This window comes from Bufo gargarizans, chromosome 1, assembly GCF_014858855.1.
Source record: "Bufo gargarizans isolate SCDJY-AF-19 chromosome 1, ASM1485885v1, whole genome shotgun sequence".
In the NCBI taxonomy this organism is placed as follows: Eukaryota; Metazoa; Chordata; class Amphibia; order Anura; family Bufonidae; genus Bufo; species Bufo gargarizans.
This window is the reverse complement of record NC_058080.1, coordinates 497,818,376-497,844,622: the sequence shown is the minus strand read 5'-3', so window position 1 is coordinate 497,844,622 and position 26,247 is coordinate 497,818,376. Positions and strand designations below refer to the sequence as shown.

The following is a 26,247-nucleotide window of genomic DNA, read 5'->3' as shown; positions in this document are numbered from 1 at the left end:
TATTTATTTGTATTTATGTTATTAATAAAAGGCTGCTGTGGCCATAAAATCCTCTTGCTGAGTCTGTCATTATTGGGGGGGGGGGAGTGGAGTTTAAGAGGTAAGCGACTCGACAATAAGCCGGTCAGGTGAATGCCTAATTTTTGGGGCCTGTACTCCCGTGGCCTAAAATGAAAAATTTCTAGGCTACAGCAGGGCACATTTTTGAGAGTTTCCCGTTAAGACGCATAAAAATGGATCCTTCTTTCAGTAGGACCTGCGCTGATGTCACCGCTCTCACCACGTCATCGAAGGTCCTTTTGCAGGTCGGTCAAGAAGAAGAAAGTGGATGAGGTGAGTAATGTTTTTATTATTTTTTAACTCTCAATTGACATTTCACTTTGCATTCTGTATTAAAGAATGCTATTATTTTCCATTATAACTATGTTATAATAGAAGATAATAAAATCTACTGAACACCGAACCCAAACGCGAACTTCAGTGAAGAAGTCCGGGTTCAGGTCTGGGTATCACATTCAGTATTTTATCACGCGTGTGCGAAACGCATTAAAATGCTTTGCACTCTCGCGGAAAAACGGAACAACGCAACACAATCGCAGACAAAACTGACTGAAATTGCGTGAGCACTCGGGCGGGTTTGCTGCAATGCGTCCGCAACGCATCTGGCCCTCACCCGCAACACCCATGTGAAAGGGGCCTTAGTCTACCTAGAAGACGTGATTCAGCTATAAAGGCATCTGAACCATTAAAATAATTGCATATTGTATATGATAGATGTGTTATATGAAATGTTTTACAGAAAATTTTGCATATGTGGGCAATGTGATATAATTTAATATTATTGATTAGTTTACAACTTTACATTCAGGTTGCATTACTTTGCCTTAAATCATATCTTTATTTTACCTAAGAGTCCATGATTATGAAGCATGGTCATATACAGTTATGTGGCTCATTGTATCAGTTCGCCAGCTGTACAGGAACAAGCTTTTGAAGTAAGGTATTGCATTGCGCGACTGCTAAGCTTACATTTGGTGAAGGGTCATAACTGGAATTCATCCAAAGTAAGTGAACTTCCTTTTAGCACAATAACTATAACAGTATTAGTAACTAGTACTTAATACTAATAGTAACAGGTAGTAATTAAAGTCACTTTCAACACAATTTGGGAATTTTGAAACAGAGACACTGAAATCTGTTTGTGCATCAGTTATCATGAAATACAAGTACAAAGATTTCTTTCATCCTCCTGAAGAGTGGTATGTTGTTCATGAGAACAACTCCACAAGCAATGGATATCATCAGAAGCAAATAGTGAGGAATACTGAGATTAGCAAAGAGGTAATGGAAACCTTTCACACTGTACATGGTGTCTGAGCTGAAGGCAGCATGCTATAGAGCAGGATAAGCTAAGCAGACTGATATATACAGTACTGTATAATAGTTTTAGACAGGTGTGGAAATTTTTTTGCAAATTAAGTATGCTTTCCAAAATAGTTTATGTTAGTGTTAGTAGTTAACTTTTATTAATTAACAAAATGCAAAGTGAATTAGCAAAATAAATGTGAATCCAATCAATACTTGGTGACCACCCTTTGCCTTCAAAACAGCATCAGTTCTTCTAGCTACACTTCCACATAGTTTCTGAAGGAACTATATTTCTGCATTGATTCCTCACATATAGGGGGATTGTTCCAAGCATCTTAGAGAACTAACCACAGATCTTCTGTGGATGTAGGGTTGCTCAAATCCTTCTGTTTTGTCATGTGATCCCAAAGAGACTTGATGATTTTAAGATCAGGGCTGTGTGGGGACCATATCAGCACTTCCAGGACTCCTTGTTCTTCTTTATGGTGAGGATACAGTAGTTAATGACATTGGCTGTATGTTTGGAGTTGTCCTGCTGCAGAAAACATGTATATTTAAGCTATTATGCTTTTTGAAAGCATTCGTACTTTGCAGGATTTTCCCACACTGCCTACAAGTTTTGCACAGTACTGTGTCACCATTTGTATAAGGTATAAATTGAAGCACGGTATATCTTCACTATTTGTATAGCTGGCATACAGATTTAAGTATACCTTCACTGTTTGTATAGTTGGCATATAGATTTAAGTACGGTATATCTTCACTATTTGTATAGCTGGCATATTTTCAAAGGGGTTATCCAATGTCTCCAACAGCCCCCATGTGCCGGGCCCCTCGCAGGTAATATACTTACCGCGCTCCCTGCTCCTGGTGCCGCTACTGGTCCCCACACCGCCGCTGCTGCTTCTCCCTGTACACTGATGAAAACATCCGGTGTCGGCTAGGAGCAGCCAATGGCAGGTGGGGACAGGGACGAGCCTCCCTAGCATAGGGGTGATGCTAGGGAGGCTCTTCATCATCACTGTCTGACATTGGCTGCTCCCCCCCAACACCGGATGTTTTTTTCTGTGTACAGGGAGAAGCAGCGGTGGTGCGGGGACCAGGATTGGTGCCGGGAGCGGGGTATGGGGAAAATGTATTACCTGTGAGGGACCCAACACATGGGGGCTGTTGGAGACATTGGATAACCCTTTAAAGTATATCTTCACTGTTTGTATAGTTGTCAAATAGACTGAAGTATATCTTCAGTTTTTGTACAGCTGGCATACAGATTTAAGCATATCTTCACTATTTGTTTATTTGACACATATATTAAACTGTATATTCACTATCTGTATAGTTATTACTAGTGATGAGCGAAGTTATGAAGCGCATTGCTTTGTATGTAGTGTGCAAAGACGGGGAATAGTGATGAAGCTGCCCCCTGTCATTGAACCCCTCAGTTGCTTTTTTTTTTTTTTTAAACCACTCAGTGGTCAGTATCTAAAAGCTCTTAATATACTTATATAGTAAGCTTTATTCCAACCTCATCAACGTGGCAAATCTTTATTGTATATTTCTTTTTTTTTTTTTTTTTTTTTTTTAATATAGTTATATTCCAATCAAATTTTTTTCACAAAAAACTCCACTTCTTAAACTTCCACACACCCTCAGTGTCTATACCACCACCGTACTTCTTATCCCAACAATATATTATATATAACCTTGACAAAATTAATTTCAAACAGTCATCCTCCGATACAATTTCTCTTTTAAACACTAACAAGTTTACTTATCGCAGCATCTGATGCTACAATTGTGGGCTATCTGGGGTTAATCCGGTAAAAAAAAAAAAATTACATACTCACCTTATCTATTTGCTCAGGGAGAGGTCATCGCAGCCATTTTGATTGAAGACACCGTGTGATGGGATTATGTCACACGTTACCCAACGCAAGATTTCGTGAGGTATATTCAATCAAGATGGCCACAACAGCGTCTGCGCAAGCAAATGGATGAGATGAGTATGTTTTTTTTTTTTTTGACACCATTTCAGGAAAAAAAAGATTTGTTATCGCGAAGCGCAAGGAAATTTTGAATTTTGGTGAATCTAATTTTCCCAAAATTCGGATCAAAGTCAATTTGTTTGGCTTCAATTCGCTCAACACTGGTTGTAATTCTATACAGATTTAAGTATATCTTCACTATCTGTATAATTGGTACTGTATATAGATTTAAGTACTTCTTCACGATTTGTATAGTAGGTATACATATGTAAACTACATAAAAAGTTGCATTCTTTGGTAAATACGTTCTTTTACTTATAGCGTACTGGTTCTTACAGCTTCTGTAGTAGTCCAGATAGCATTTACAATTTAGCTACTATATGCTCTTGAAAGCAGTCAAAACACATGTCAGACACTCCCTTACATGAGCTCCTATACTAAAGTAAACCAGCCTTGACTACACCGGAGTACTATACCATGCTTAGAGTAAGAAGAACACTTCCCAGAATGCAATTACCAGTTGAGCCAGCAAATGATCCTGGGAGATTCTAGCTCTAAAGAAAGTACAACTTGTAGCTTGCTCTATGCAATATATGTTGTAAAACCAGGTTAGTAAAAGTATATAATTTTATTTCCAAAGTTACTCAGCTAATTGTATACATATTTAAAATTAAAAGATAGGTCTATTTTATGCACTAAGGATATGTTCCATTGCTTGTTGATAGTAGTCATGGATGATTCAATGCATCTGTATATTTCTGCATTGATTCCTCACATATAATGATACTATCCAATACAAATTTAATCTGATGATGGCTGACCATAAGAAATCAGTCCTCCACTATATGTAAGGGATAACAGGCCATAATGTACCTTACTTTCCATACTGTACACATAAACACTAATTGATGAGATGTTTACCTTCATTATCACCTTTTATGGTAATACACTTTAATGGTCGAGCAAAAAGAAAAACAAAAAGCCACTACAAAAAAACAGACACAAAAACTGTGTTTGTGAAAAAATTTTGCTCCAAAAAAAAGAGACATAAAGAGCGGTGTTTTTGAAAAGAAATAGGTGCTTCATAACCAGAAGAAAAAGACGTGTTCTCTCCAAGTGTCGAAAACTTATTTTGAAATATTAATTATTGAGACTTACTTTAGTTTTCTTCTGAAATAAATTTACAAAGCAATGATTCACTGTGTGTTGGTGCGAGATCGCTAGAGTTTCAACAAGGCACCAGACTGACAGTGGAACCAGGTGAGCTCTTGTCAACAGACAACGGGATTCATTCATTTACTATAACTACTGTAATGTCAGATATACATTTGACCATTTACAATTCAAAGTGAACCTTTTAGTTGGCTTACTGCATTTAAATACAATTTTTACTGCTTCAATATGGTCTCAATCTAGGGTTAATTTTTTGGCTGCAACAGACCCCCCCCCCCCCCCCCCCCCCCTCCCGCACTTCTCCTAAATGAGTTAAGATATTTCTTTCATAGACCACCTCGTGCGCATTAATCAAATTCACATAAGCAACTAATTAAAAGAGACAGAAAAATGTGGATTATTAAGCACAGAAAAACTTGCTGCATTAAAACTCTGGCTCTCAGAAAGGAACATAGCAGAAATGGTCTTTTTTAGAAATTTGTGGGGGAAAATGTGAGCTACACGTATTGCTTAATGTGGTATGTTAGAACAATTATGTTTGTGGGCTTTGAAAACCTTTACTTGATCTTAATTTTCTGTTCCACCGCAGGTGACAACAGAGTCACTTCTCCCTCTGTGTTTGTGTTGAAGTCTCAGAAGGAAAACCCTCTTGTGGCTTGTTTGGTGAAAGATTTCTACCCAAACAATCTTGAGATCTATATGAATTCCACAAAAAACAGTTTTAGTCATGACAAGGTCTCCACAAAACTGTCACCACAGGGAAAATACAGTGCTGCGCTTGTGGCCAACTTGGGGACAAATAATGTGCAGTGTCAAGCCAAGCACCAAGACACTTGGGTGACAAACATGGAGACCACTTCAAAACTGAAAGGTACAACAATAACATTTTACTTCTGTTTCTATAAATTTATGGTCCATGAACAAAGTAATAATAGTTCAATGCTGTATAGCTCCTTGAGTTAGTATTGATAAATGATACGGCTTAAAGGGTACACCTTCAGGGCAATTTCTTTATGATAGTATTTTACTCATTTTGGGCTAAAAGTCATTTTACAATTGCTCTTTATTAGAAAATATTCAGCCATGTCTAAAAATACAAGGGCTGTATGTATTCTTTGAATCCCGTCACCTAAGGACTCATGTGTAGCTCTTATCTCCAATTTCCTGACCTCAAAAACACTCTTTACAAGATCAATTCTTATGAAACTGATAAGAATATAGCTGAAATAAGTGTTTATGAGGTCAAGACATCAGAGATAAGAACTACACATGACCCCTCAGATAATGGGATTCAAAACTGTGACACCTTGCAAACAAGACTGATTTTTAACCCATGTATGTCAGAAATGGCTGAACATTTTTTATAAAGAATAAAGACCAAATGAAAAAATTATGTTCAGCCCTTAATTAGTACAATGTAATTTTTTTTACAAAATGTCATCATGACACTAATGGGAACAGTCAGAACAGGTTATGTAAATTTAAAAAAATGAACTTTTAAATTTTTTATACCACAGTCCTGAATAATCAGCCTAAAGGAAGAGATGGACGAGATTCCATAAAATGTCAACATCAGCAAACTTCTGGTTAGTAAAATGAAACATATTTGATTTATATACTTACTGTATGTTACCTAGCATTATTATGACTTATTGTTACAGGTCAAGCCTTACCACAAATATTAATTTACTTTCAATGATGATAATAGATCGTGGAGCTATAATATCATTGTAATATTATTTTATTTGTCACTGTTATAAATGGAATACTAATACTTAGTATAGTACACTTGTTGAACATATAAAGGGTCAGTTCATATAAATTAGGTATATATTAGGGTATATATACACGTGTCAGATTTCTACAATGGAAAATAATTCCATTTCTGCAATGGAAAATGATTCCATTCATCTGAATGGGTTTTGCATAAATCCATTTACTTGTAGCCAAAACAACACCATTCAGATAAATGGAACAGATTTTAATGGTAGAAATTTCTACATCATATCTGGCAATTGTGACCATAGAATTCCATCTATGCAGTTTGGTGCAGTTGCAGTATGACAGCTATGCAACTTCAGGCCAATTATTACATTTTTTGTCAGTTCCAAGGAGAAATGCTGCAGGAATACCCTACAAAAGTCTTTATCCATTGTCTACTGTGCATTTTATCCAGAGAGATAAAGAGGTATTCTAGTTAGATTAAGTTATCCTCTATCCACCGGATAGGGCGATAACTATTAGATTGGACCCCTGGGCCCCCCATCCATCACAAAAACAGGGGGGCCTTGTACCCCCCTGCAGCACCCCTGAAATGAATGAAGCAGCCGGTCGGTCACATGTGTGCAACCGCTTTGTTCATTTCTATGGGAATTCCGGAGATAGCCAGGTACAGCGCTTTGCTATCTCTTTAATTCCTATAGAAATGAATGAAGCCTCTGCATGCATGCACAACCAGTTTCTCCATTCATTTTAGGGGGGCTGCAGGGGATAGGGGGCCCCCGCTCTCATGATCGGTGGTGGTCCCAGTGGTAGGACCCCTATAGATCTAATAGTTATGCCCTATACCCAATCTAACCAGAATACCCCTTTAACACACAGAGCAATTCCTTATATTAGAGGGAATTTGTCACCACGCTTTTGGACTAATATCTTCTACAGTAATATATGAGTAGTACTACAGAGAAGGAGTACATATCACTATTTTTATTTTTCTACTGCCCCTATTCCCCTACTGTCAGCACTCAGAGCTGCACCGAAATACACTGTCAGGCCTGCTGGGCATGCGCACAGGAGTCCTCGCCATTAGGTTAGCACACCGGTCTGGACTGTGTATTTTTAGCACAACTTTGAGTGCTGGCAACGGGGGGAACAGGAGGCAGCAGGGAAAAAATAAAAATGGTGATCTGGACTCATGTGTAGTACTGCTCGTGTATTACTGTAGCTAACAGTCCAGAATCGTGGTGACAGATTCCCTTTAAAAGTATCCTATCACAGACATAAAGCAATAGCATTTGGACTCTCTGGTATTTTGTTAATTAAATAGACCTAAAACATGATGTTTGTTACTTTTCAGAAATAAGTAACACCCTCTCCTTAAATATAATTGGAATCAGAGTGCTGGTCACCAAGGCGATTGTCTTCAACACTATTATGACTGCTAAGTTCCTGGGAATATGAGGTAATATCTGGCTTAAAATTTGGTACCCTAAAACAATACAGAGGGCTGTGCATTTAGGGTAACAAAGACGCTATCTGAGATTAACATAAAAGTTCAGTTTGTTATATCATTAAAGAAACACAGATAATTTGTTGCTAAGCAGAACTGATGTAACTCCTATGACTAAGAACTTAAAGAGTCACTGTACTTTCACACAATTTAATTTAATTTAATAGAAAATGGCGTAATTAGAAAATATGGTTGCATCCATCTGAAAAAAGCTATACAGTCATGATCACTAGGGCTCTCACATTTATCTAATTTGAAGTCAACTGCCGGCTGTCAGGCAAGATCCATCCCTGGTAACAGAGACTTAGAAGATAGTTCACAGTAAAGTGGAGCATGTTAGACCTAGCTGAGATCCTGAGCCTGATAGAAACACTGCATCTACACTGCATTTGAAGATTATAGGTGTGTCCTGTGTGTCTGTAAGTGTGATCCAATCCTTTTTATCAGCTTTCTTAGCTCACTAGAAGAAAACAATCATAGCGGGAAGAAAGAGAAATTAGGTGATAAGTGAGACACCCATTGCTTCTGAGTGAAATGCATCTAGCTGTGCATCTGAAACAGGGAACACTTTGGCTGAAAGAGACTTTAGGGAAACCAAAAAACACCAGTTATTTCATAGTTATGATTGTACAAAGAAGCACAGCCATTACGCAAACCAAACAGTTTTTTGAAAACTTCAGTAAGTTTTAAGGTTAGCTTTGGAGTCACTAGGAGTTGAACGTGTGGTAGCTAGTAATCCGTGCTTAGCACCATACATTTGTGCCACTTTGGTGATGAGGGCCCAGCAGTTGTGTCAGCATCACCACTGGCACATAGGCGGTGTTAGGGTCAGCCTCTTTGATTAACAGAAAACACTCATGGTGGTTTTACTTTTGTAATGCCATCAATACTAATCACAGTGGAGAAATGTCTCTTCAAAACTGAACTGGCAAGGCTTGCCTCTGTGATCCCTTATTACCTTTAGGCATACCTGAGGTAATAGGCAGTAATATGTTAAAATACATAGGCATTCTAATGCAATATAACAATGTTGGCAAGATCAACCCTAGTATACCAGGCATATCAATCGGTGCAGTTGACCCTACTGTTTAAAATATTACCTGTCTCAAATATTTTAATATGTTTAAAATATTACCTGTCTACTGTATTCGCCTGGCTGAATACAGTAGATTCTGCTGGGAGATCTATGGAAAAAAAAGCATAAAATAAAACAATGATAGAATTACATTTTATGCACAATTAATTAATATAATGCCATGTAATAAACAATTATAATAAAACACAATGCACCCCAAAACAAAAAAATAAGGCCTCAAATACTAATTTAAAAAGATATGGCGCTCACAATGCACTAAGACAAATACTGAAAATTTTGCTGCATACTTATAGCCAAAATGAGACACATCCTCAAGGGGTTGGAATGATCAAGTGCTATTTTTTATTGAATGAATTGAATTGAATCTTCTCTTTATCTTTTTCAGATTGTATTAAGAAGAACATTTATTCCTGAGACCATTTATTTAATCGGTTTCTTTCACAATTATCTTTGTAATGTTAACTATCTATCTCTCATATCTATATCTATCTATCTATTGTTCTGTATCTCTGTTGATCTATTTATCGCTCTATTTACACTGAATCTTTTTATTTTCTTTATTCAATTGCAAACTCATTTTTTGTATATTTGTTTACATGAGCAGTAAAATAAATAAAGTAAATATGTCATTTTTATTAGCATTGTCAATAGAAAAAACAGCTAATTCGTTGCATTGATTATTGCAGGAGCAAACACTAAATTCCTTTAGAAACAGTTTGAATTTAGACTCATCATAGCTTTTTCCTTCTGCTTATATACTGTACTGTAGAGCCAGTCTATTACACATTTCTGTACATACAGTAGACGGCTGTTCCACATGACATTATACACGTTCAGTATGAGGGCTCTCTCACTTTTGCATTGTTTATATCAAGAAGGGTCAAATAAATGATGATGTCAACCAGGCCAAAAAGGCAAAATAGTTGCTTAGTCATTAAGTGGGGAGGGCGGGAACAGCATGAGAAGTCCACAGAGTGGACCAATGACATAGTGGTGAGTTGGCAGTAGCATGAGGAGACCACAGAGTAGCCCAGTGACATAGTGGTGATGTGGCAGCAGCATGGAGTACCACAGAGTAGTGATGTGGCAGCAGAATGAGGAGACCACAAAGTGGTGAAGCGGCAGCAGCATGAGGAGACCAAAGAGTGGTGAAGTGGCAGCAGCATGAGGAGACCACAGAGTGGCCAAGTGACATCACAGAGTGGTGAAGTGGCAGCAGCATGAGGAGACCAAAGAGTGGTGAAGTGGCAGCAGCATGAGGAGACCACAGAGTGGCCAAGTGACATAGTGGTGGTGTGGCAGCAGCATGAGGAGACCACAAAGTGCTGATGTGGCAGCAGCATGAGGAGACCACAGAGTGGGTAGGTAGAGGGCAATACCAGTACCAGCTGAAGATAGTGGCTGACAGTAGGAGCACCTGGCAACAGGTGTGGCATCAGGCAGGTGGCAGCATCAGAATAGTAGCTGAAGTAGGCAGCCAGAAGAAGTAGGTATCTTTTGTCAAAGTGTTGGTGTGGCACCATGGATGGTCTAGTCAGATGCATCAGGCATTAGTGTTTGAAAATCCGGGCTGATCCATGCCTGATTCATTTTCATGGTCAGTTTCTCTACTTTTTTGGTGCACAGGCAAGTTCTCCTTGGGGTAACTACTGCCCCTGCCGCACTAAACACCAGCTCTGATGCCACACTGATGGCCAGGCAGGAAAGCTTGCCCAGGGCAAACTCGGCCAGTTGCGGCCACAAATCGAGTTTGGCTGCCCAGTAGTCCAGGCGATATTCTATGTGGGGTGGCAGGGTGCACTCCAAGTATGCGACAACCTGCTGGTTCAGGTTCTGCTCTATGTCTAACTGTCTTCAGTAGGCAGGTGAAGAAAACTGCTCATCAGCAACTCTAGACTTAAGTTGCTGCTGATGGAGCTGTTACTGCTCCTGCCCCCCCCCCCTCCTTAGCAGCCATGGCAGTGGAACGTGAGCGTAGAAGGCCCCCCAAGGTAAGACCTGCGTGAGGATGGGCGATGGCGCACATAGGCAGCGGCCAACTGACTACATAGGATGTCTCGATAGTAGTTCAATTTGTCCTCCTTCTCAGCAGGAGTGAAAAAAGCCCCCATTTTGGACCAGTAGCAAGGGTCTAACATGGTGGAGAGACAGTAGTCATCCCTCTGGCGAATGGTGACAATTTGTCTGTCACTAAGCATGCAAGTGAGCATACATCAGGCAAGTAACGCCGAGGGACTCCATGCCTCCATCTCCACTGCATACTGCCACAGTGCGTCTGGGTCATCTGCCTCATCTTCCTCATCTCCCTGTAGCTCCTCTGGCTGCTCTTCCTCTCCTGTAACCTGTGTAGAAAAAACACCCATTTTTCTACACGTTGCTTGTTCTTGAATGTCCTCCTCCTCCTCTAGTTCAGCCCCTACAGGGCTCATGTGGCTGTGAGATATAGTCACTTCATCTCCTGTCCCCTGGCCAGCCAGATATAGCAGCATCTGTTCTAGGACATGAATCAGTGGAATGATGTTGTTCATCCCGCAGTCCTGGCGACTGACAATAAAAGTGGCCTCCTTAAAGGGTGTGAGCAAATGGCAGGTGTCATGCATGAGCTGCCACTGGCTAACATCAAAGTTACACAGGGGAGTACCTCTGTCCTCCTGTATCATCAAGTATATGTTTATGGCCTTTCTCTGTTCATATAGTCGGTCCATCATATGGAGGGTGGAATTCCAACAGGTGGAAACATCGCATATCAGCCTATGTTGGAGGATGCATTCAGCTCAAGGAAGGTGTGCTTTTTGCTGTGTACGAGTGGCTGAAGTGCATGCAAAGTTTCCTGGACATTTTCAGGATGTCTTGCAGATGGACAGAAGACTTCAGGAACCGCTCTACAACCAGATTGAATGGCTCAGCCCTCCTTGACGCAGCACCGAAACCATGTTCTTCCCGTTATCGGTCACCATGGTTCCGATTTTGAGTTTTCGAGGAGAAAGCCAGGATTTGATTTCTTGATGAAGGACGCTGAGCAGTTCCTCCCCTGTGTGACTCTGTTCACCCAGGCAAACTAGGTGCAGAACAACCTGACACAGCCATGCTCTGCACATGTGATATGCTGGTGGGGAACTGTGAATTGTCCCTGCAGCGAAGGCTAAGGACATGGTCGAGAATGAGGAGACAGAGGTGGACATTGTCGCAGGACCAACAGCCTGAGAACATGGAGGCGGAAGTGGCGTCACCTGGCCAAGTTGCTGGTGTGGCTGGGCAGTAACCACATTTACCCAGTTGGCCGTAAAGGACCTATATTGTCCTTGACCGTATTTACAGCTCAACACGTCGGCACTGCCGTGCACTTTGGCTGACTGGCCCACCTTCTGTTCTACATATGTGTGCAGGGCTGGTACTGCCTTTTTTGCAAAGAAATGACGGCTTGGGACTCTACACCTCGGCTCGGCACAAGCCATCAGTTCTCTGAAATGTGCAGAGTCCACCACTTCAAAAGGGAGAGACTGCAGCACCAGCAACTTGGCCAGGAGCATGTTTACCTTCTGCACCTTTGGACAAGTGCACGCATACTGTTGTCCCTTGGCAATCGCTTCGCTGATCAATTGCTGACAGAATAACTGACGAGGATTAGGAGGAGGAGGAGCAGGAGCACAGGATCAGCAGATGATGGGAAGGACAGATAGTTCCCTTCAGCTGAGGTGGTGGAGCTCATGCCTCTCGCTGCGACTCCTACTGCCCCCCCCCCCTTCTTCTGCTGCCTGCGACAAAATCATTTTGGCCATTCCCTTTGAAGAGCCTGTCACCTGTCTGTCTGACATACTGTATGATAAAATAATTAAATTAAAATTAAAATAATACCCCCCAAAAAAGACTGTAGTACAATGTTACGTCACCGCTGACAGGGCAATTAAGACATATATTATATATTTTTCTGATTTAATAACCCCCCCCCCCAAAAAAAAAAAACAACAACAACAACACACAATTCACTGCAGAACTGCAATTAAGACGTATTCTTTTTTCTATTTCTACACCCCAAAAAAAAAGAAATAGAACAATCACAATTCACTGCAGAAAGGCTAATAGGACGTATGTATCTTTCCTATTAATACACCATGTAAATGGCTGTAGTACAATGTAACTTCACTGCTGAATGCCAATTATGACATATACAGTCAGGTCCATAAATATTGGGACATCAACACAATTGTACATTTTTTGGCTCTATACACCACCACAATGGATTTTAAATGAAACAAACAAGATGTGCTTTAACTGCAGACTATCAGCTTTAATTTGAGGGTATTTACATCCAAATCAGGTGAACGGTGTAGGAATTACAACAGTTTGCATATGAGCCTCACAGTTGTTAAGGAACCAAAAGTAATGGAACAATTGGCCTCTCAGCTGTTCCATGGCCATGTGTATGTTATTCCTTCATTATCTTAATTACAATGAGCAGATAAAAGGTCCAGAGTTAATTTCAAGTGTGCTATTTGCATTTGGAATCTGTTGCTGTCAACTCTTCAGATGAGATCCAAAGAGCTGTCACTCTGAAGCAAGCCATCATTAGGCTGAAAAAACACAACAAACCCATCAGAGAGATAGCAAAAACAATAGGCGTGGCCAAAACAACTGTTTGGAACATTTTTAAAAAGAAGAAACGCACCGGTGAGCTCAGCAACACCTAAAGACCCCGAAGACCACGAAAAACAACTGTGGTGGATGACTCAAGAATTCTTTCCCTGGTGAAGAAAACACCCTTCACAACAGTTGGCCAGATCAAGAACACTGTCCAGGAGTTAGGTGTATGTGTGTCAAAGTCAACAATCAAGAGAAAACTTCACCAGAGTGAATACAGAGGGTTCACCACAAGATGTAAATCATTGGTGAGCCTCAAAAACAGGAAGGCCAGATTAGAGTATGCCAAACAACATCTAAAAAAGCCTTCACAGTTTTGGAACAACATCCTATGTACAGATGAGACCAAGATCAACTTGTACCAGAGTGATGGGAAGAGAATAGTATGGAGAAGGAAAGGAACTGCTCATGATCCTAAGCATGCCACCTCATCAGTGAAGCATGGTGGTGGTAGTGTTATGGCGTGGGCATGTATAGCTGCCAATGGAACTGGTTCTTTTATGTTTATTGATGATGTGACTGCTAACAAAAGCAGCAGGATGAATTCTGAAGCATTTCAGGCAATATTATCTGCTCATATTCAGCCAAATGCTTCAGAACTCATTGAACGGCGCTTTACAGTGCAGATGGACAATGACCTAAAGCATACTGCAAAAGCAACCAAAGAGTTTTTTTAGGGAAAGAAGTGGAATGTTATGCAATGGCCAAGTCAATCACCTGACCTGAATCCAATTGAGCATGCATTTCACTTGCTGAAAACAAAACTGAAGGGAAAATGCCCCAAGAACAAGTAGAAACGGAAGACAGTTGCAGTAGAGGCCTGGCAGAGCATCACCAGGGATGAAACCCAGTGTCTGGTGATGTCTATGCGTTCCAGACTTCAGGCTGTAATTGACTGAAAAGGATTTGCAACCAAGTATTAAAAAAGTTTGATTTATGATTATTATTCTGACCCATTACTTTTGGTACCTTAACAAGTGGGAGGCACATATGCAAACTGTTGTAATTCCTATACTGTTCACCTGATTTGGATGTAAATACCCTCAAATTAAAGCTGACAGTCTGCAGTTAAAGCACATCCTGTACGTTTCATTTCAAATCCATTGTGGTGGTGTATAGAGCCAAATAATTTAGAATTGTTTTGATGTCCCAATATTTATGGACCTGACTGTAGTTTCTCCTTTTTTTTCCTATTTCTATACCCCCAAAAAAGAAATATAACAATTACAGTTCACCACAGAACGGGTGATGGGATGTACTTATATATTTTCTTTTTCTACACCACGTAAATGGCTGTAGTACAATATAACTTCACCGCCGAATGCCACTTATGACATATATATATATATATTTAAATATTTTTTTTCCTATTAATACACCCCCCAAAAAAGGTAAAACAATGTAAAATCAACGCAGAACGGCTAATAAGACGTACGTATCTATCCTATTAACCACCTCAGCCCCCCTAGCTGAAACACCCTTAATGACCAGACCACTTTTTACAATTCTGCACTACACTACTTTCACCGTGTATTGCTCGGTCATGCAACTTACCACCCAAATTAATTTTACCTCCTTTTCTTCTCACTAATAGAGCTTTCATTTGGTGGTATTTCATTGCTGCTGACATTTTTACTTTTTTTGTTATTAATTTAAATTTAACTAAATTTTTGCAAAAAAATGACATTTTTCACTTTCAGTTGTAAAATTAAAAAAAAAAACGACATATATAAATTTTTCACTAAATTTATTGTTCTACATGTCTTTGATAATAAAAAAATGTTTGGGTAAAAAAAAAATGGTTTGGGTAAAAGTTATAGCATTTACAAACTATGGTACAAAAATGTGAATTTCCGCTTTTTGAAGCAGCTCTGACTTTCTGAGCACCTGTCATATTTCCTGAGGTTCTACAATGCCCAGACAGTAGAAAAACCCCACAAATGACCCCATTTCGGAAAGTAGACACCCTAAGGTATTGGCTGATGGGCATAGTGAGTTCATAGAACTTTTTATTTTTTGTCACAAGCTAGTGGAAAATGATTTTTTTTTCTTTTTTTTTTTCCTTTCCAAAATGGGGTCACTTGTGGGGTAGTTATACTGCCCTGGCATTTTAGGGGCCCAAATGCGTGCAAAGTAGTTTTTACCCCACAAGTGACCCCATTTTGGAAAGAAGACACCCCAAGGTATTTCATGATGGGCATAGTGAGTTCATGGAAGTTTTTATTTTTTGTCGCAAGTTAGTGGAATATGAGACTTTGTAAGGAAAAAAAAAAGAAATCATCATTTTCCGCTAACTTGTGACAAAAAATAAAAAGTTCTATGAACTCACTATGCTCATCAGCGAATACCTTAGGGTATCTACTTTCCGAAATGGGGTTATTTGTTTTTTTTTTCTACTGTCTGGGCATTGTAAAACCTCAGGAAACATGACAGGTGCTCAGAAAGTCAGAGCTGCTTCAAAAAGCGGAAATTCACATTTTTGTACCATAGTTTGTAAACGCTATAACTTTTACCCAAACCATTTTTTTTTACCCAAACATTTTTTTTTAATCAAAGACATGTAGAACAATAAATTTAGAGAAAAATGTGTATATAGATGTCGTTTTTTTAGAAAAATTTTACAACTGAAAGTGAAAAATGTCATTTTTTGGCAGAAATTTCGTTAAATTTTACAAAAAATGTAAAAATGTCAGCAGCAATGAAATACCACCAAATGAAAGCTCTATTAGTGAGAAGAAATAGAGGTAAAATTCATTTGGGTGGTAAGTTGCATGACCGAGCAATAAACGGTGAAAGTAGTGTAGTGCAGAATTGTAAAAAGTGGTCTGGTCATTAAGGGGGTTTAAGCTAGGGGGACTGAAGTGGTTAAGGAAGCACCTACAAAAAATGGTTAACAATAACAACTATTAGGATATATATCCTCTAGACTACAATGGAGGGCTCATGTGCTTGTAATATTAAGGGTTGCTGCTAGTGAAATGTGAGCATGTCAGTGTCATTGTCAGCTTCTAAACAAATTGGGTTGTGCTCATGGGCCAACCCTTTTAGTTATATGATACATGCTAATATTTGTGACCATTATAATGTAGTCAGCCTGTACTGAGTCACATAAACCATGATTGGTCTACATACCTCTACTTCATTAGCAGTATTTGATGCATGTGAAATGTCCCTGTATGTATAAGATCTATATGCACTGTATAAAAAGTTTAGTATTTGTTACCCATTGTGACTATGGTGACGGAAGAAGCTACAAATGACTGTACTTTTTGGGAAAGGATCTGTGCTGTCAAGCCTAGCAAATACCGTGTATAAATGTTTACATGTCACAAATGTCTACTAGAGTGTGCACGTACTTACTGTAGAGCGGTTAATGGCTGAGTGGCTAATGCTGCCTGGAATCTTGTATTTGGACCGGGCACCGGGGTGAATGTGCTGCCCAGTGAGTAAAACATCCCAATGATTGGATTTTTGTGATTGTACGAAGACAAAATTTTGAGGCTGAGAGGATTTCTACTTTGTAAATGCTAAACAGCATTTACCTACTAAAGACTATCATATAAAACTTTGGAGGTTCAGACAACTGACATACTGTATGGTGTATATCATGGAGGGTTTTATTCAGGCTTTGGTCTCTATAATTTTAATTTCCCATGATTATTCTAATGAAGACTCCTGTAGAGGGTTATTCCCACCACTTTCCGATCATGAGGTTCCGACTGCCAGGACCCTGACCAATTCTGGGACTAAAGTACTTATAGCACTGTTTCAGAGCTGCATCCCCTTTAAAGTATTTCCCTTCTCATCAGCACTCCTGGCCACCCATTGCATGGAAAACTGCAGTTCTTTGCACTTTGGTGGGTGGGTGGGAGCAACGCTCTGCAGGGGAAACTGTAAGGGCTCATTTTTGTCCATGTCCATTCTGGGTTTTTTTGTGGCCCGTACGCAGAGCCATTTACATCAATGGGGCGGCAAAAAAACCTGGAAAAGACTCCATGTGCATTCCATGTCAATATGTCCACATGCGTGTCCTACAAAAAAAATAAAACATGTCCTATTATTATCCGCATTAAGTACAGGGATAGGACTATTCTATTATGGACTGGCTGTTCCGCAAAATGCAGAATGCACACAGCCTGTATCCGTGTTTTGCGGATCTGCAGATTGTGGACGCAAAACAACAACGGTCGTGTGCATGAGCCCTAAAGGGGATACAGCGCCTGTGACATTGCAATCAAACCCTGTACCTTCAATCATAGTTGATTTTGTTGATGAGTGCTCATAATCTGGTTACATCACTAAAATATTAAACTTGCACAAAGTTATCCCCACTGTCTTGAGAATATGGTAGAAAATTACAAATGACATCTAGCATCAGGTGTGCAGTGCATATTTCATGTTTAATACAGAAAAATACACTTCAATGGTATATACACTTTAATAGCAAGATGTGCAAATCTGAAACAGTGCCATCATGGAAGATCCCTAGATAATACTGTACATAATTAATGCAATCTCAGGTATACATTTGAAAAAGATAAAACATAAAAGTTAAGATAAACATAAAAGTTAAAAAAGATAATAATTTTTCTTTTTTAGAAACAGACCGGACAAGCCCTTCGGTATATCAGCTGACGTCTTACAAGCCAACAGAAAGTCTCCCGAACACGGTCTGCCTGGTTACTGATTTCCCATCACCAAATAAAACTTTGGATGTAGACGAACAGGAAATAGAGCTGAACGATGTAGCTGTGCTGGATAAGTCCAGTAGTGATGTGTGGAGATACAGCGCAGTCATATGGGACCTGGACAATCCCTCCAAGGACCTCAGCTGTGCAGTGATGTATGATGGAGAAACTGTCCACCCGAATACCATAATAGGTAAATACCTCTAATATATTAAGGTGTATGACTAATTAACTCTACTTACACTCCAGGTAGACCCCTTTGTATTTTCTTCACTCATCTATACTTTCTTTGTCATTAGTTCTCTTGTCTTCTGTACAATATAGTTGGTGATGCTGTGGCATTTCTTGGATGTATCATGGGCACAACATATGGCCACCTTCGGTTCTACTGAGCTAGACATATATCACCATAGAACACTATGATGACCAAAGGAGTCCATGTGGATGCTGAATGGCAGTCATATTATGGAAATCCATCCTTATTAAGATACTGTAGGTCCTCCCAGATTCAAGTTTTGAATAAAGTACTATAACTGGGCATTAGACCAGTTTCACATATGATTATTTTTCTTCATGTAATTTTAGAGATCTATGATGTTATTAATTTGGATCATTAGGACCAGGCTCAGACTGGCCCACAGGGGTACAAGTCAATCCCCTGGTGGGCCCCTGAGCAAGGTGGGCCCCTAGTGTCCCACCCCCTGCACAAGTGGCACATAACACAGTAGACTTACTGCACTACATACATATATTCAATGTACAGGACCTCAACCAGCCTATGCTTATATAAAAAAAACTTGATAGATTATTAAAGAAACTCCCCAGTTTATCAGATAGCTGAGATTAATTTTGGTATAGAGCAGGCATTCTCAACCTGTGGCCCTCCAGCTGTTGCAAAACTACAACTCCCAGCATGCCCGAACAGCCTACAGCTATTAGCCTACAGCAGGGCATTGTGGGAGTTGTAGTTTCACAATAGCTGGAGGGCCGCGGGTTGAGCATGCCTAATTTTTTGCGGGATGAGGTGACAGTTTGATTGGTGCTATTTTGGGGGGAAATACGCCTTTTTGATCGCTAGGTGTTGCACTTTATGTGCTGTTAGGTGACAAAAAGGGCTTTTTTGGCACAGGTTGTTTTTTTTTGTAAACATTTTATACTGAGAATTTGTAGATGACATAATTTATGCGTTTGTGATTTTATTCCTGAAGATAAAGGGTTGGGATAAGAATTTCATGAAACATAATACGCATTTCAAATACTGCAGAGTATAGTATAGTTTTAAATGTCTCCTTTAAATGTATTGTATGAGTTTCCTCGCTAGCAGGGTTTTAAAGCAAGTTCTACATAGTGCTATATAGGTTTAGATGTGGGAGGTATATAGCTGTAGGAGTCTGTATTCAAAAATGTCATGTACTAGGTGAATTCACAAGAGAAATTGACAGTATTTTTTTTTAACAAATGGAACACACTTTAGTTCTCAGGTGATGGGAATCTGTCAGCAGTTTTAAGTGACCATGCTAACCTGCTGACAGCACTATGTAGAGACAAAGAAGAAAAGAACAAACATACTTTTTGTAGAGTTTTTATCATTGGGAGTAGTGTGAACATGGCATTTTATTCAGCCAGATTCTTTTCCTTAAAGGGGTTGGCCACTTCCTGGTTACTGTTGACCAATACATTTGTAAGATGTATGCCCCTGTATGTATAAGATCTATATGCACTGTATAAAAAGTTTAGTATTTGTTACCCATTGTGACTATGGTGACGGAAGAAGCTACAAATGACTGTACTTTTTGGGAAAGGATCTGTGCTGTCAAGCCTAGCAAATACCGTGTATAAATGTTTACATGTCACAAATGTCTACTAGAGTGTGCACGTACTTACTGTAGAGCGGTTAATGGCTGAGTGGCTAATGCTGCCTGGAATCTTGTATTTGGACCGGGCACTGGGGTGAATGTGCTGCCCAGTGAGTAAAACATCCCAATGATTGGATTTTTGTGATTGTACGAAGACAAAATTTTGAGGCTGAGAGGATTTCTACTTTGTAAATGCTAAACAGCATTTACCTACTAAAGACTATCATATAAAACTTTGGAGGTTCAGACAACTGACATACTGTATGGTGTATATCATGGAGGGTTTTATTCAGGCTTTGGTCTCTATAATTTTAATTTCCCATGATTATTCTAATGAAGACTCCTGTAGAGGGTTATTCCCACCACTTTCCGATCATGAGGTTCCGACTGCCAGGACCCTGACCAATTCTGGGACTAAAGTACTTATAGCACTGTTTCAGAGCTGCATCCCCTTTAAAGTATTTCCCTTCTCATCAGCACTCCTGGCCACCCATTGCATGGAAAACTGCAGTTCTTTGCACTTTGGTGGGTGGGTGGGAGCAACGCTCTGCAGGGGAAACTGTAAGGGCTCATTTTTGTCCATGTCCATTCTGGGTTTTTTTGTGGCCCGTACGCAGAGCCATTTACATCAATGGGGCGGCAAAAAAACCTGGAAAAGACTCCATGTGCATTCCATGTCAATATGTCCACATGCGTGTCCTACAAAAAAAATAAAACATGTCCTATTATTATCCGCATTAAGTACAGGGATAGGACTATTCTATTATGGACTGGCTGTTCCGCAAAATGCAGAATGCACACAGCCTGTATCCGTGTTTTGCGGATCTGCAGATTGTGGACGCAAAACAACAACGGTCGTGTGCATGAGCCCTAAAGGGGATACAGCGCCTGTGACATTGCAATCAAACCCTGTACCTTCAATCATAGTTGATTTTGTTGATGAGTGCTCATAATCTGGTTACATCACTAAAATATTAAACTTGCACAAAGTTATCCCCACTGTCTTGAGAATATGGTAGAAAATTACAAATGACATCTAGCATCAGGTGTGCAGTGCATATTTCATGTTTAATACAGAAAAATACACTTCAATGGTATATACACTTTAACAGCAAGATGTGCAAATCTGAAACAGTGCCATCATGGAAGATCCCTAGATAATACTGTACATAATTAATGCAATCTCAGGTATACATTTGAAAAAGATAAAACATAAAAGTTAAGATAAACATAAAAGTTAAAAAAGATAATAATTTTTCTTTTTTAGAAACAGACCGGACAAGCCCTTCGGTATATCAGCTGACGTCTTACAAGCCAACAGAAAGTCTCCCGAACACGGTCTGCCTGGTTACTGATTTCCCATCACCAAATAAAACTTTGGATGTAGACAAACAGAAAATAAAGCTGAACGATATAGCTGTGCTGGATAAGTCCAGTAGTGATGTGTGGAGATACAGCGCAGTCATATGGGACCTGGACAATCCCTCCAAGGACCTCAGCTGTGCAGTGAAGTATGATGGAGAAACTGTCCACCCGAATACCATAATAGGTAAATACCTCTAATATATTAAGGTGTATGACTAATTAACTCTACTTACACTCCAGGTAGACCCCTTTGTATTTTCTTCACTCATCTATACTTTCTTTGTCATTAGTTCTCTTGTCTTCTGTACAATATAGTTGGTGATGCTGTGGCATTTCTTGGATGTATCATGGGCACAACATATGGCCACCTTCGGTTCTACTGAGCTAGACATATATCACCATAGAACACTATGATGACCAAAGGAGTCCATGTGGATGCTGAATGGCAGCCATATTATGGAAATCCATCCTTATTAAGATACTGTAGGTCCTCCCAGATTCAAGTTTTGAATAAAGTACTATAACTGGGCATTAGACCAGTTTCACATATGATTATTTTTCTTCATGTAATTTTAGAGATCTATGATGTTATTAATTTGGATCATTAGGACCAGGCTCAGACTGGCCCACAGGGGTACAAGTGAATCCCCTGGTGGGCCCCTGAGCAAGGTGGGCCCCTAGTGTCCCACCCCCTGCACAAGTGGCACATAACACAGTAGACTTACTGCACTACATACATATATTCAATGTACAGGACCTCAACCAGCCTATGCTTATATAAAAAAAACTTGATAGATTATTAAAGAAACTCCCCAGTTTATCAGATAGCTGAGATTAATTTTGGTATAGAGCAGGCATTCTCAACATGTGGCCCTCCAGCTGTTGCAAAACTACAACTCCCAGCATGCCCGAACAGCCTACAGCTATTAGCCTACAGCAGGGCATTGTGGGAGTTGTAGTTTCACAATAGCTGGAGGGCCGCGGGTTGAGCATGCCTAATTTTTTGCGGGATGAGGTGACAGTTTGATTGGTGCTATTTTGGGGGGAAATACGCCTTTTTGATCGCTAGGTGTTGCACTTTATGTGCTGATAGGTGACAAAAGGGCTTTTTTGGCACAGGTTGTTTTTTTTTGTAAACATTTTATACTGAGAATTTGTAGATGACATAATTTATGCGTTTGTGATTTTATTCCTGAAGATAAAGGGTTGGGATAAGAATTTCATGAAACATAATACGCATTTCAAATACTGCAGAGTATAGTATAGTTTTAAATGTCTCCTTTAAATGTATTGTATGAGTTTCCTCGCTAGCAGGGTTTTAAAGCAAGTTCTACATAGTGCTATATAGGTTTAGATGTGGGAGGTATATAGCTGTAGGAGTCTGTATTCAAAAATGTCATGTACTAGGTGAATTCACAAGAGAAATTGACAGTAATTTTTTTAACAAATGGAACACACTTTAGTTCTCAGGTGATGGGAATCTGTCAGCAGTTTTAAGTGACCATGCTAACCTGCTGACAGCACTATGTAGAGACAAAGAAGAAAAGAACAAACATACTTTTTGTAGAGTTTTTATCATTGGGAGTAGTGTGAACATGGCATTTTATTCAGCCAGATTCTTTTCCTTAAAGGGGTTGGCCACTTCCTGGTTACTGTTGACCAATACATTTGTAAGATGTATGCCCCTGTATGTATAAGATCTATATGCACTGTATAAAAAGTTTAGTATTTGTTACCCATTGTGACTATGGTGACGGAAGAAGCTACAAATGACTGTACTTTTTGGGAAAGGATCTGTGCTGTCAAGCCTAGCAAATACCGTGTATAAATGTTTACATGTCACAAATGTCTACTAGAGTGTGCACGTACTTACTGTAGAGCGGTTAATGGCTGAGTGGCTAATGCTGCCTGGAATCTTGTATTTGGACCGGGCACTGGGGTGAATGTGCTGCCCAGTGAGTAAAACATCCCAATGATTGGATTTTTGTGATTGTACGAAGACAAAATTTTGAGGCTGAGAGGATTTCTACTTTGTAAATGCTAAACAGCATTTACCTACTAAAGATTATCATATAAAACTTTGGAGGTTCAGACAACTGACATACTGTATGGTGTATATCATGGAGGGTTTTATTCAGGCTTTGGTCTCTATAATTTTAATTTCCCATGATTATTCTAATGAAGACTCCTGTAGAGGGTTATTCCCACCACTTTCCGATCATGAGGTTCCGACTGCCAGGACCCTGACCAATTCTGGGACTAAAGTACTTATAGCACTGTTTCAGAGCTGCATCCCCTTTAAAGTATTTCCCTTCTCATCAGCACTCCTGGCCACCCATTGCATGGAAAACTGCAGTTCTTTGCACTTTGGTGGGTGGGTGGGAGCAACGCTCTGCAGGGGAAACTGTAAGGGCTCATTTTTGTCCATGTCCATTCTGGGTTTTTTTGTGGCCCGTACGCAGAGCCATTTACATCAATGGGGCGGCAAAAAAACCTGGAAAAGACTCCATGTGCATTCCATGTCAATATGTCCACATGCGTGTCCTACAAAAAAAATAAAACATGTCCTATTATTATCCGCATTAAGTACAGGGATAGGACTGTTCTATTATGGACTGGCTGTTCCGCAAAATGCAGAATGCACACAGCCTGTATCCGTGTTTTGCGGATCTGCAGATTGTGGACGCAAAACAACAACGGTCGTGTGCATGAGCCCTAAAGAAAGAAGATGATTATGTCACCTCATCCCGCAAAAAATTAGGCATGCTCAACCCGCGGCCCTCCAGCTATTGTGAAACTACAACTCCCACAATGCCCTGCTGTAGGCTAATAGCTGTAGGCTGTTCGGGCATGCTGGGAGTTGTAGTTTTGCAACAGCTGGAGGGCCACAGGTTGAGAATGCCTGCTCTATACCAAAATTAATCTCAGCTATCTGATAAACTGGGGATTTGTAAGATGATTATATGACACTTACTAATATAGACGTTGGTGATTTTCTGTGATGTTTGCTATATTTCATAAGTTTTGTCCCCTTGTTGGGCAAATCTTCTGTGCTGTCCACACAGGAGATTTGTCTATAAAATGGCGGCTGATGGAAGGTCATGTGACCAGACAAAAATAACTCCAGACACATCACTCAGTTTCCTCCACTCAAATACATCACATCTGCTATCTGCATTTTAGAATTGGAGAGTTTAGTGAAGGTGTAGTGTATTTTAAAGGGAACCTGTCACCCAAAAATCGCCTATTAAGCTGTTTACAGTACCTTATAGTGCTGTATAGTCGTTTCCTGATGCACTTTTTGTTAGTTTTGCAGCATGTATGCTCAGTCAGAAATCGATGTTATATTCAGCTGCTGCCCCGTGCTTCAAGTCAGGCTTGAAGTCACGGGGGCAGCGGCCTCGGCGTCTTACATGGCCCTCTCCCCGCCCCCTGCCTCTGTGACTGACAGCCGAAATCCGATTCCGGGACCGCGCTCAACGGCCGCATGCGCAGTAAAGGGCGGCAGGAGCGCGGTCCCGGCTGCCGCGCGTACTACGCGCCGTCTTACTTTCGCCGCACTGCGCATGCGCCCGACATCCTGTATCAAACGCGCCCGCGCCCAGATGCCTTTACTGCGCATGCGGCCGTTGAGCGCGGTCCCGGAATCGGATTTCGGCTGTCAGTCACAGAGGCAGGGGGCGGGGAGAGGGCCATGTAAGACGCCGAGGCCGCTGCCCCCGTGACTTCAAGCCTGACTTGAAGCACGGGGCAGCAGCTGAATATAACATCGATTTCTGACTGAGCATACATGCTGCAAAACTAACAAAAAGTGCATCAGGAAACGACTATACAGCACTATAAGGTACTGTAAACAGCTTAATAGGCGATTTTTGGGTGACAGGTTCCCTTTAATGGAGGAGACTCAGTGGTTTGCCTGGTCACATGACCCTCCATCAGCAGCCATTTTAGTGACAGGACTGCTGTGTGGACAGCACAAAGGACGTGGCCAACAAGAGAGAATACCTTATGAAATATAGAAAATGGTGCAGAATATTAACAAAGACTATATTAGTAAGTGCCATATAATTATCTTCCAAACACATTGATCAACAGTAGTCGGAAAGTGACCAACCACTTTAAGTGCACTGGAGGCAGAGCTTCACTGTGAGATGCTTTGAAAATTCATATTCAAAATACTCCTGATAAATACTCCACAAAAGATAGGTTATCCCTGCTCTCCATAGTGCCTACCTTGTGCCGCCAGCAGTTTAGCATGGACAAAACTGCTGACAGATTCCCTTTAATCAAGCTTTTCATTATATAAAAGTTTCCTTTTCCTTAAAAGGGTCTTCTGGTTTTATGTAAATAAAGCTTATTATTAAATAAATTAAAGTTCTGCAACAATTATACTGCTCACCATTTTAAGAGTTTAGCTTTTTGTCAATCAATAAAAACATTGCTATATGAAAGAGAGTACAGCAGTGATCTAAAGTAAATAGACAAAAAATGGTCTCTGGCATAAATATATGTTAGAAGGATCCTTCTCACTTTTCCCCCTGTCAATAACTTTTCCTTACTTTGTGACATGACCTCCAACTGATATATGCTAAATGTTCTCCACCGCATTTCTTCTTCAAAATGTACTAGTAAACAATACCAGACAGCTCATAGGTAGTGTTGAGCAAATCGAACTTCATGAAGTGGACTTCGATCCGAATTTCAGGAAAAATGTGATTTGCTGAAATGCTGAAATGTCCTTGTGCTTCGTGGTAACGAATCGATTTTCCCTGAAATGACGGTAAAAATGAAAAAAAAAAAAGCATTTGAGCACGAAGAGGCCGCCGCAGCCATCTTGCTTGAAGATTCA

General features: G+C 40.1%; 1 gene segment (V, D, J or C); it reads left to right on the top strand.

Annotated features, from left to right (window-relative positions):
• The first annotated feature begins 3,251 nt into the window (after positions 1–3,251).
• Positions 3,252–9,428, top strand: LOC122933201. The segment is given in 5 exon segments: positions 3,252–3,371; positions 5,116–5,397; positions 6,044–6,112; positions 7,603–7,707; positions 9,237–9,428. Coding segments are annotated over 4 exon segments (468 nt in total).
• The last annotated feature ends 16,819 nt before the right edge of the window (positions 9,429–26,247 follow it).